Genomic DNA, 12,568 nt, shown 5'->3' with positions numbered 1-12,568 from the left:
ATATGGAGGGTGGGAGGGAGGGAGATGCAAGAGGGAAGAGATATGGGGACATATGTATATGTATAACTGATTCACTTTCTTATAAAGCAGAAACTGACACACCATTGTAAAGCAATTATACTCTAATAAAGATGTTAAAAAAAATAAAAAAATAAAAAAGATAAAAATAAAATTAAGACCTGAATTGAAGAGAGACTGGTTACTGTAAACCAGTTGACAAACCATAAACTTTTCTTACCTAGAGTGATCCCCAGTATTGGGTCCAGCCCACACTCCAGAGCTCAGACATCAACACTAAGGCTGCCATGATATTAGATGATAAGTAGACCTTATTATTCAACAGAGCAAAAGCTAGTTGATACAAGATGTTTAATATCATCCCACGTGGAATGTATCAAAGTGCAATTTCTGATACTAAGAAAAGACCAGTTTGAGGAAATGGACTTGATTTTGGCCAGAAGCTCTCTAGGCAGACTCCAATTTATGCATGATCTCTCTTTATAAGGTTATTAATATACTGGATGTGGTCTTTGAAACTTGTGAATATACTTTCTCACATGAGTAATGATGTAAATAAGAGGTAGGTTATCAGGCTACCTCACAAACACCCATGTAATCCACAATACTAATGAAATATGGATCATTTAGACTTTTAAAAGTAAAATCCAATACTTTCTGAGCTCCTACTTCAAGGTTGCCAAATTGTTAGTCAATATGATGAAACTGTGCTGAATCACTGCCATTTAAATTTCAACTCACTCAATCCGCTTGGCTTGCAATTCTGCTTGCACAGTGAATGCTATACAAATGTGAGAACATCATCCTCATCTTTAATATATTATGACAGAGGCAACATAGTGAGTAAAAATATAAGCACAGCTTAGTAAGATAAAACTGGGTCTAAATCCCCACTTGGGACTTTGGTAAACGAAGCTTTCTAAATACATTTAGTTCAGGTCAGCAGACATTTCTTAAAGACCTATTCTGTGCCAAGCATTCCACTTAGTGTGTCTAAAAGTGGTTTTCAAATCTGGCTTCTTGTATTCACATTGAGTGGTACCCGGGAGATGACAATTTAAAGAATTAAATTTGAAAATACATATGAAAAGCAATTTACTACACACCTATTAGAATGGCCAAAATCTAAAACACTGACAACACCAAATGCTGACAAGGATGTGGAAGAACAGGAGCCCTTATCCACTGACAGTGGGAATGAAAAATGGTACAGCCACTTGGGAAGACAGTTGGCAGTTTCTTACAACACTGAACACACTCTTGCCATACTATCCAGCAACTGTACTCCTTATTATTTACCCCAAAGAACTGAATACTTATGTTCACACAAAAACCTGCACATGGATGTTTATAACAGCTTTATTCATAATTGCCAAAATGTGCAAGTAACCTAGATATCCTTCAGTAGACACATGGATAAACTGTGGAACATCCAGACCGTGGAATATTACTCATCACTAAAAAAAACAGGAAAAGACATGAAAGAACCTTAAATACATACTACTGAATGAAAAGAAGCCAATCTGAAAAAAAGTCTACATATACATACTGTATGATTCCAACTATATGATACTCTGGAAAAGGTAAAATGGTTAAACAGTTCAGTAGTTGTTAGGGGTTGCAGGGGAGAGGGAAGATGAACAGACAGAACATTGAGATTTTTAGGGCAGTATTCTGTAACACTACAATGGTGGATACATGTCATTACACAGTTGTCAAAACCTATAGAAGGTACACCAAGAGTGAACCCTAGTGTAAACTGTGGGCTTTGGGTGATAATGACATGCCAATACAGGTTCATCAAATATACCACTGTGGTCGGGGATGTTGATAGAGGAGGTTTTATTTTTAATAAAAATTAAAAGCCTATTTTTAAAAAAGAAAGAAAACTAGTACATGTTGTAAAAGCAATGTCTGTAAAAGTTAAACAGAATCACTGATGTAATGTGATCATCCCACAAGTCTACTCAATGCTTATCCAATTATCCAATGTGCCTTACACTTTCCAATCTTAGAGCCTTAAATCATTCATTTAGCCTTAAGGGCCCTTCCCTTCCGATCTACTCTCGACCTATCAAAATTCTAACTGTTCTAACACTTTAAAGTCAGCTCCATATGTCAGTGAGTTCACGAAGCCTTCTCTGAGCCCTCATCTTAATTGTGGGTTCCTTCCTACACCTCTCTGTATCACGTCACGTCCTTCTGTTTGGCTCAAGGTATTGAAACAAAACTTTTAATGTGATCTTTTAAAAATCAGAGGTAGGGCTTCCCTGGTGGCGCAGTGGTTGAGAGTTCGCCTGCCGATGCTGGGGACACGGGTTCATGCCGCGGAGCGGCTAGGCCCGTGAGCCATGGCCGCTGAGCCTGTGCGTCCGGAGCCTGTGCTCTGCAACGGGAGAGGCCATAACGGTGAGAGGCCCGCGTACCGCAAAAAAAAAAAAAAAAAAAAAAAAATCAGAGGTTATATCTAAAAATCTAGATTTCTCAAAAATCTACTTTTGAGAAAAATGATATGACACTTACTAGCTAGGAATGGGGGTAAGTAGGCAGAAACTGCATGACACAGTCCTCTCCTTGTGGCCTCCTCAACACTGAGGCAGCTGTCATTTATGACACCGCTGTCATCTATCAGTGTGTCCCTGTGTTATTTTTCTTACTCCCTCCCACTTCACTCACTGGAGGTGCCTGCCTAGCTCCCCTGTCTAGTTACTTGCTTCTATGTCTCTCATACCTACTAACTATAAGCTTCCTGAGAGCAAGGACTTATTTCTCCTTCATTCCTCCCATCTAACTATAGTATATATTCATTAGCTATTTTCTGAATTTACTAATTAGTCAATAAAATAGAAAAAATGTTAACACAATCCACCATTAATGTTGCTCCTTAAGCTTTAGCAGTTGGTAGCACTGCCTCGTTACTATATTTATATTCACTTCAAAACTCTACGCTCTCCTTTTTACACCTAAGTTGCAAGTAGGCTCTTTATGAGGGTTGGAAGAGTGAGGCTGAGATGCAGAAAAGGAAGACATCATGTGTTGAAGGCCTACTATGCATCAGGAATTGTACTAGGCTTAATAACTGAGGGCAGGGCAAAGCTAGGAGTGCTTGGCACGTCCCTAGGGACAAACCTTGTCAGACCAGACAGCTGCAGCAGGTGAAGTCTGGCAACAAGTAGGAACAGTGCAGAGTTGCCAGGCCTGGGAGTGCTTACTTTGTATAAACCTTGTGGGACACTCACAACAGTTGTAGAAGTGGTGAACTGATGCCTGGTGAAGCGTCTGCACTAGAGCCCAGGACTATCCCCATCCCCACCTGGGGGCCCTTTCTCTTTTTAATTAGAGCAGTAGCTTCAATTACATCTGCCTTTAGGAAATATCACTAGATACCTGGTGCTGTCCTATTTCCTTGGAGGAAAATAGATCATAAAGGAATGGGTCCTATAATCCTTGCTATCAAAACAGAATAAGGAAAATTTGAAATCAGAAAGAGTAGTTTTTATTTAAGAGCAAAATCGGATTTAATTAAAGAAAAACCATAAAGCAAATAATTGGGCCTAATGGTATTCTGTTGTTTGAGACGCTGTAAACTCTTTTTTTAAACTAATTTTTTTACTTAAGATAGTTGTAGATTCATGGTTAAAAGATACATTACAGAAAGATCTCTTGTACTGTTTACTGTTTCCCCCAGCAGTAACATCTTGCAAAACTACAGTACAGTATCACAACCAGATATTGATATTGACACAGTCAAGACACAAAACAAATCCCTCATTGTTGTTTTACAGGCATACCCAATTCCCTCCTGCTCCCCTCACCTCTTTGTTAAGCCCTGGCAACCACTAAGCTGGTCCCCATCTTTATAATTTTGTCATTTCAATAACATTATGTCAATTAAATCATACAATATGTGATCTTTGGAATTGTTTGTTTTCACCTAGGATAACTCCCTGGAGATTCATCCTGCTGTAAACCTTTTAAATGGTGATCAGGAAACAGAATTACAACTTAGTAAAATAAAGACCTTGGGTTCCCTGATGACTTACACTAAAGCAAAGGGAACAAGAAAATGAAATTTCACTGTGCTCTGTTGTCTACAAGTGTTCTCTATAAGGGTTTTCCTGCCACTGTAAAGACATGAAGGCATTCCTATGGTCAAATTGTTTTACCACAAAGAATGCTTTACACATTGGAATTATAAACCTAAAGGTTGTGGCCATGAAGGTTCGAGAAACTTGTCTCCAAAAGACATGGCTAGTTAAGAGAGTTCAAAAATCATCCTGATTATTATTAATCACTTCAGATAGATACGAATTTACAATAAACTCCCTGAGTTTACTAAGTCGGCTCTCTCACACACCACAAACAAAACAAAACAAAACAAACCAACCAGCTCACTGGAATTGCTGTTGTTTGAAACAGCAGCCCTCAGGTGGAGTTTAAACCACTGCCGAGAAGAAACACCTGTCTGTCAGCTCCAAAATCTTGAGAACCACAAGGTAATTTGTTTTTCAAGGTTCTCCTTCCACGCATCTAGTATCGTTCGTAACCACTTCTAATAACCTAACAAACTTGGCAACAGAATCTCATCACTGAATGACTATTCAAAAAGGAAAAGCTAAATCCTGACCAGATAATTGACTTTCTATTCCTTAGATTTTTAAAAAGAGAAACCAAATAGGCTCCTCTCGCATTAGCAAGCCTATAACACAAAGATCAAGCTACAAATAATGAATCGGTGTAACCCGATGCCAAGTTTATAAAAGAGGCCTAAAATTCATCCATCATTTAACCAGATCCTCAGCACCATGTGTTTGTGATACAGTATGTTAAGGAAATTAAAACTCATTAGTAATCAGACAGAAGATTTCTAGATGAAGCACATACTCTGTTTCTAACTGAGATAAAGTGAGAGAGAGACAGAAATAGGGGGAGGGAGAGGAGGAGGGAGGAAAAGGGGAAGGAAGGAAGGAAGAAAGGAAGGACGGAAAGAAGGAAGGGAGGGAGGAAACCTCCAGACAGTTCCACCAAACGTTTGTATAGGTTAATAAACTATGAAGAAAAATAACAACCATTTAAGTAAAAACAAAACAAAAAAAAACCACAAACAAACCAGCAAGTGAACTTGGGACTTCCTCAATAATCTTACCACATACTTACCACATACACATATATGTACACACACATACACTCACACCCCTTTAGAACTGACTTCACCATCACCACCTTGAACCACCACTCCTTTTCCTGCTTGGAGAGGAGTCCTAAGGCTAATACCTATGGTTCCATTTAGACACTAGAGGTTAACCAGGGTAACAGACCACACTCCTTACTCCCTGGTATTGGCTCACTGACACAAGTGTGTCTGGACAGTCCAAGAGAAAACTGGGGGACAAGGACCCATTCATCCCTGTGTGCCCTGCAGTGCTAGGGTCTGCACGACATGCTGCGCAAAGCAGGCACTAAACAAGACATGCTGAATGTTGAGAAAACAATATATATGTATTTAGGGAGAGATCTACAAATTCCAGAATGGTACAGGCAAGTTTTCTAACTCCTAAACATCCCAGAGCAAGAATACATAGCCCAGTGGCACTCTGCGTCCAAAAGCCTGTGTGTGCCCTTTAAATAACCAATCCATAGCTCAATTTTCTCATCTGAACAATGAAGATAATAAGAGCACCTAACTCATAGGGTTTGGAAGGATTAAGAAGTTGGTATAGGTAAAGTCCTTAGATCAATGCCTGGAATACTACACACTACAGAAGGGTGAGCCACTGTTGCTGAAAAAGGCTACTACAATAAAAGTAAAGCCGACACAGTACCACCAAAAGAGCCAAAGCTTAAAAGAAATTATTCTAGAAAAGCTAAGCTCAGAGGTTGGCAAACTTTTTCTGTAAAGGGCCAGAAACTACTGTAAACATTGTGGCTTATCAAGCCAAGAGGCAATATCCCCAACCCTTAGAGCAATTATTCTCCCTGAAACGCTTAATATGGGTTTTTTGTTTACGTTTTACATTTTAAAATTTGAGAACCATTCTTAGTATGTGGGTCCAAACAAAAGCAGGCTGGATTTGAAGCCAGAGCCACAGTTTGCCGACCCCTGGGTAAGATTATAATGATGATAACCCAAGTCAAGTTGACTGAAAAACGTGCTGCCCCCAAACTTCTAAAATCCAGACAGGCCTGGCCGGCGCGGTGGGGAATCGGGGCAGGACCCCGAGTAGGGCCTCAAGAGCCGGCCAGGATCCCGCGGCTCTTCGGAGCCGCCGAGCGTCCGCCACACTTACTCCCAGCAGCGGCCCGCGGCCAATCACCGTCTCCCCCGGCGCCAGGGCCACCCGGGGGCCGCCGTCCAGCGGCTGCAGCTCGAAGGCCCGGGACATGGCGGCGAGGGTTAGACCCCTTCGCGAGGAGCCGGACACCGCAGCCGTTTCCGCCTTCCATGGACAAGCGCGGGGCCTACGCAGGCCCCCGGAAAACACAGGGGGAGGTGGAGCAAAGACTGCCCCTGAGTGTGACCAGGCCGCGCGAAGCTGGGGCCCCAGCGCGGGTACAGAGTCCCGCCCTTCCACTCAGACCAGTGACAAACTCAGGGATTTCCCCCTTCACGCCGCCTCCAAACTATTGTTTAAAAGCGCCGGTTAAACCCAGCGCCCCCCAGCCCTTCTCACCGCCCACCTGTCTCGGAGGGCACCGGTCCTTGTAGTCCGTGGCGCCTCCACTTCTCCTCGCTTGCCGAGCTGAGACGCCCTGGGAAAACTCCCAATCCCAAGAGGCAATGCGCGCTCCTCTCTGCGCCTGTGCGAAATACTAGTCAGCAAGGCGGGGCTAGAGTGGGCTAGGGAAGGCCTCGAAATCCGGAAGATTTAAATCGTTGAAGGAAAGGTCGCTACGGCCCAGTAGGTAGGAGGGTCTTCGCTTCCGGCTGACTTTGGGCGGGCGTGCTCGGGGGCGCGGCCCTGCGCTAGCATAAGCGTCCGCTTAGCCGGCCGGAGCTGCGGTGACATTTGGTGCTGACGGTTGTTGTTGTTGTTTACTTGTCAGTGCCCCGTGTGGTTTGGACTCCTGCAAATGCAGTCTGGGCGGGACACGCCAGGAGGGTGGCTCAGAAAAGACGTGGGGTCATTCCTTCCGACCTGCGGAGTCCGCAGGGGGTGAGGGTTCCCCGAGAGCCGGGCGTCTGCGCTGCCTTCCGATCCCTCCCTCCGTGTGACACCCGAAAGAGGGGCGATCTCTCACCTAACTAGAGAGGTAATTCAGCAAAGTTTGGTTCAGAAAGAAGAAGGGGCAGAAGAGGATAGGTTTCTAGGCATCCAGGCAAAACTGGACTTAAAAGAAGGAAAATGCCTAGTGGGATTTTAGGAACCGCACCAAGGCACCCCCATCTGTTAAATTCAAAAGCTTTCATCTGCCGCCTGTGTTATAACTAAAGGCAGGACGCATTTTATCCCCAGTGACATCTTGGGAGAAGTAACAAATGTACATTTAAATGCACAGTAACTTTTTCCTAATATGAGATAGATTAGTTTGGCTCTGGTTTGTATTGATGGGGCAGGAGGATGGGATGACAAAAACTTGACTCATGAACTTGTTTTTACCAGTTTGCTTTCTCTTACTTACCCAGACTCTCAAGAGGAAGTCCTCTGCTGAACTCAGACATTAAAATCCTAACCACCAGAGCTAATTTGGATCATAAACCACCAAATGAATGGGAGCGTCCGTGGTCTTGGCAAGTACAGAAACATATAGGTGAGTAGCACATCTGGAAAGGGGAATTTGTCATTAGCTGAGCTAGAAGTATTTAGCTGTATCTGAAACTCCTCCTCCTGTGACCCCTCATTATAAAAGGAAGTGCAAAATGGAATAAACTGATTTTAAGTAAATATGAACTGTCTTTATATGCCAAAATAGCCCCATGCTTTCAACTGATTTCAGAAGCCTACACCATGCACCTTAGGTAAATTAGCTGAAACTGGACTTTAAATTTTTAGTCATGTGCTATACCTCGATGAGTTATAAACATTGTTTATAGTTGTTAGTCACTGTTGCTTGATGGCCTCAGTGACTGTTATCTTAAGTCATAATTGACTATGCATGTAGTGTAGCTTCAAAAAGCCATTTCTAGGGGCTTCCCTGGTGGCGCAGTGGTTGAGAATCTGCCTACCAATGCAGGGGACACGGGTTCGAGCCCTGGCCTGGGAAGATCCCACATGCCACGGAGCAACTGGGCCCGTGAGCCACAACTACTGAGCCTGCGCGTCTGGAGCCTGCCGCGACAGTGAGAGGCCCGCGCACCGCGATGAAGAGTGGCCCCCGCTCGCCGCAACTAGATAAAGCCCTCGCACAGAAACGAAGACCCAACACAGCCAAAAATAAATAAATAAAAGCCATTTCTAAAACACTACTCTTATTGAATATTTGAAATTTTGTCAGTATAACCCAGACCTCAACTTCTTGTCTATTTCAGATAGTATTTGTGTCAAATGTGAGCACCTACCCATTAGATGTAAGTAGATAAACAATTCTTATATAAACTACTAAAAGTTGATCAGGTTTATGATTAAGTCACAAACTGTAGATAAAGTATTTAATGACAAGGCATTGGTTCCCACAGACAAATATTAATGAGTTAAATAGAATTGAATACTTTTCAAAAGTATTTTCAATCAATACTTGGAATCGAATGTGTTCTCACAATATTCGTTTCTACTGCTAAAAATAAATTATAGTCTGTGAAGAATCACTTCTCTTTTTTAAGATAATGTTCTTTGGGAGTAAAAAAACCCCAAATATTTAGAAACAAACCCATTTACCAAAAATATCTAAAAAGAAGAAAGGAAATAATATGTGTTGGGTGCCTCCCACGTGCAATTCAGATGTGGGGCTAGATGTTTTACACATTGTCCCTGTTCATGCTTACAAGAACACACCCCAGAGAAGCATCATTGGCCCCATTTTACGGACTGAGAAGCTCAAGTCAAGGAAGTTAAAGTTCATTAAATCATACCCAGAAAGTATCTGGCTCAGAGTAGGATCTATAGTCTGATCTAAAGGGAGTGAGTATTTTTAACTTTTGCCTTTTAGCTTACTTATGAGGATAATTCACTAAAACATCAAGCTATGAAGAAAAACTCCAAGAGGAACCACAGTTCAAGGGTTTCTGACCTAGAATTGAACTCTGCGGATGCTGAGAAGGAAAAAAAAGAGCGTCAAAATAACTTTGTTGAACTGCTGCCTCCAGAAGTTACTTTTAAAATTTTCAGTCAGCTGGACATCTGGAGTTTGTGCAGGGCTTCGGTGACGTGCAGGAGCTGGAATCACACAATAAGACACAGCGATGCCTTGTGGAAACCTCACTGCCTGACTGTGAGAGCTGTATGCCAAAGAGAGATAGATGATGATCTAGAGAGTGGTTATCCCTGGAGGGTAAGTTTAACCTATGGAGTCTGCAGTGTTCTTGACAATATGGTGGTCCGTTTGAGCCCAAGCCTACCTTCTGCTTTGAAGAGGGAGGATTTCATATACAGAATGACATACAGAGTGTGTTGGCTTTGGGAGTTAAAGTTGAATTTTATTATTCTTTTCCTGCAAACCACACTATCTCCCATCCATCCTTTTACATTTTGGGGGCATTTACCTCTGTTAACCACAATAGCTACTTCATTTCACTCTACCTTATCCAAAACCCCCGGCAGACTCTGTGACTCACTCTGTTCTGTATACACACACACACACACACACACACTTATTAGCATATGTGTATATCGATGTAAATACTTAAACTTTTCAGCCCTCTCAATCAGCTTGTCTAGTTTCAAACAAACTCACTCACCAACCACTGACTACCTTCTTTAACAATGGTGGTTTACCTCTTTCAGGTAATACTACTGAGGAATTACCAGAAGAGTAAAGTGAAACACGAATGGCTAAGTGGCAGATATAGCAACATATGTTCTCCTATCAGCCTACCAGAAAAAATCATGTACCCAATGGATGCAGACACATGGGGGGAAATTCTAGAAGCAGAACTGGAAAGATAAGCAGAAAAATCACACACAGATCTCCTAACTTTGAGAGTTTAAAACTAAAATGACTCTTAGTTTATAAAAGGTATATCTTTAGCCGTCCAGTTTTTTGTTTGCCTTTTTACTATTTAACATTTAAAAGAAAACTAAGTAGAAAATATTATAAAATAAAGCTTTGATTTTATTTTGCACTTGAGTTAAAAATGCGTTTCTGGTTTTATTGTAATGTGGAAAAATCATGAAATGCTATTTATGTAAAAATACTATACTGATAGAGTGATTTCAAAATGTATTGTTTCATGTATTTGTGTTAGTCTGTTGCAGTACTTTAATGATCACAGAGTTTGGTATTTTCTGCTTAATGATAATTTGAAAATTCAGGAAACCATTTGAAGAAACTGACTTAGAGATTTATTAATTAGTAGACATAACTAGGCTCATGGGGAGACTCCCTAAATGAAATTAATAGCAATATGTTTAAATGTATAATAAATTTGTATTTCAATAACTTTAAAATTTCCATTTCAGTGGAATCAGATTGAATTGTCAAAAACTGAAAACATTTTGTGTTAAACTTGTGGTTTAATTTAAAATGAATCTGACCAGAGGGCTAAAACTTGTGAGATTAGGATTCCCGTTACTTGCCTACAAACCTAGAATTGCTCTCAGGGACTGAAAATATATGGAAAGTTTTCAGCACACATAACGGCCATCAGAACCTCCACACTATTTTTCTTGGTGAAACTTACCTTCTTTCTGACAGCCTTATAGCACCATCTAGTGTACTCCTTGTAGATAACCAAGACAAAGGACCAGCTCCTTGCCGTTTTCTCCACATTGAAGATAAAGAAAAATATTATTTTCGAGAAACCTGTATACTTTGTTGAAGTTTAGAGCTTTATAGGAATCTTTAACTTTTATTCTCTTTTTCTTAAAAGTAGATGATATAATATTCACTATTCCAGATTCTTCATTCTGAATCTGTGATCAGCACCATAGGTAAAATGTCTACAAAACCTTTTAGTTAGCATGGGATTTTCTTCTTAAATGGTGCTCTATAGCATGAAAAAAGGAGTCCAGGAAATCGGTATCTCACGAATAGGCAAATATCAGGAAGATGCCCCACTCTATACAAATTCCCTTTGTTGGATCAAGTAGATGATGATTGATTGTCTCCTACTGTCTTCTTGGGGTTGGAAGGGGCCTTGAAGATCAGGCAGTCCAGTCCCTAGGATTATTCAGTCATCCCTGCTATAGGAATGTTCTTCTTCTCACCCACCATGAATTCTTTTCTTGGCAAATTCTTTCGTAAAATATATCATCCTGACCTGGAAACCATCTCAAACTTCTACCATTCTGGATTAAGTGACCCTCTTAAGGCGCCCATCGTTCTTTGCACATACCATTCTCCAAGCTGCATACTATATTAAATTGTCTGTTTTATTTGTCTATTGCCCCTTTTAGGCTGTGAGCTTCTTAATAGCAGGGTCCATTTATTTATTTTTGTGTTCCCAAACCTGGAACATAGTAGGTACTCCATAAAGATTTGTTAAATTATTTCTATATTATTTATTTTAATCCTACCCAGAATGTAAAATAAAAATAATTTAACATATTGTTAGTGGATAAGATTGTATTGAAATGCAATGTACAACCCATAACATATATGGGATGCTTAATATTAATGCTAATATATGAAGAATTATTCTTGTCTTCTCAAAAGCTGTAAGAGAAAAATAGGAAAAGTTGAAATATTTTTTTAATTCTTTGAATAAACACTTGCAAATAAATTTCACCCAAAAGTTTCACTTATTTTTAATTATTGGGTCACCCCAATCAGTCTTAAGTATTATTTTGTTATATGAATACTCTTTAGTTTGGTTTTTGTTTTAGTATTATACCACTAAAATAATTCTCTGTATAATAAGTTATAAACTATGATCACAGTCTACACTGAAAGGAAAGTTTTGGAACTTAATGACAAATTTACAGAATGGGCTTAGAATGAATTGTACATTTATCAGACCAAGCCATTAGCATCTGAGGACATGTGTGGGTGGAGTAGAACGAAAGGAAGGAGTGCTTTCACTCAGAGATAAATAACATGTTACATACACACAGTTTGTAAAAAGAGGCAAGGTTATTGGGGATAGAGGATTAAAGAATTTCCAATGTTGTATAATGTTTGATCAGCTCAAGACCTAGTTTCTTTGTTTGTTTGTTTGTTTTTAGAAATCTTTCCTTCGTTGCTTCTAGTTTATAACCCAATCTTAAACCAGGATAATCATTAATAAAATCTATGGGAATATAAACTTTAGGCCTTAGAATAGTCAGGTATAGAAGCCTAATTTGAAAAATATACACCTAACCACTTTAATTTCATCTTTGCTTTGACTTTACATGATATCTTCTCTCCAAAACTTCCAGTGCCCTAATAATATTAACAAAAATAAGATGAGTAGTAACACTAGGAAATGGCTTGGGAAGAATATATAAGATGGAAGATCACACATTTTTATTTAAAT

General features: G+C 40.3%; 2 protein-coding genes across 8 annotated transcripts in view; one reads left to right on the top strand and one right to left on the bottom strand.

Annotated features, from left to right (window-relative positions):
- Positions 1–6,632, bottom strand: part of APLF (aprataxin and PNKP like factor) — a 91,980-nt gene extending 85,348 nt beyond the window's left edge. For all 6 annotated transcript variants that reach the window (XR_003682486.2, XM_007126724.4, XM_055089215.1 and 3 more), the window contains exon 1: positions 6,306–6,632. Coding sequence is in view for 5 of the 6 variants with exons in the window: in XM_007126724.4 (XP_007126786.2) it covers positions 6,306–6,401 (96 nt within the window). In the remaining variant the exon portion in view is untranslated. The remainder of the gene's footprint in view (positions 1–6,305) is intronic.
- A 170-nt stretch (positions 6,633–6,802) lies between these two features.
- FBXO48 (F-box protein 48) lies at positions 6,803–11,840 on the top strand. 2 transcript variants are annotated; one of them, XM_028497200.2, is made up of 4 exons: positions 6,803–6,921; positions 7,643–7,767; positions 9,103–9,444; positions 9,897–11,840. In XM_028497200.2, exons 3-4 carry the CDS (start codon positions 9,139–9,141, stop codon positions 10,056–10,058), a joined length of 468 nt encoding a protein of 155 aa, XP_028353001.1. In that variant the 5' UTR covers positions 6,803–6,921; positions 7,643–7,767; positions 9,103–9,138; the 3' UTR covers positions 10,059–11,840. The 2 variants fall into 2 exon arrangements, 1 of the variants encoding a protein (XP_028353001.1); XR_003682488.2 differs by lacking the exons at positions 9,103–9,444; positions 9,897–11,840 and adding an exon at positions 8,191–8,473.
- The last annotated feature ends 728 nt before the right edge of the window (positions 11,841–12,568 follow it).

This window comes from Physeter macrocephalus, chromosome 12 (genome assembly GCF_002837175.3).
Source record: "Physeter macrocephalus isolate SW-GA chromosome 12, ASM283717v5, whole genome shotgun sequence".
NCBI lineage: Eukaryota > Metazoa > Chordata > Mammalia > Artiodactyla > Physeteridae > Physeter > Physeter macrocephalus.
This window is presented reverse-complemented; position numbering and strand designations above follow the sequence as displayed.

What these genes read in the sequence shown, in the direction of transcription:
- FBXO48 (XM_028497200.2), top strand. Translation starts at nt 9,139, where the DNA reads ATGAAGAAAAACTCCAAGAGGAACCACAGTTCAAGGGTTTCTGACCTA. An exon ending in AGAGTGGTTATCCCTGGAGG is followed by an intron (nt 9,445 to 9,896) that starts GTAAGTTTAACC and finishes TACCTCTTTCAG; the next exon opens with GTAATACTACTGAGGAATTA.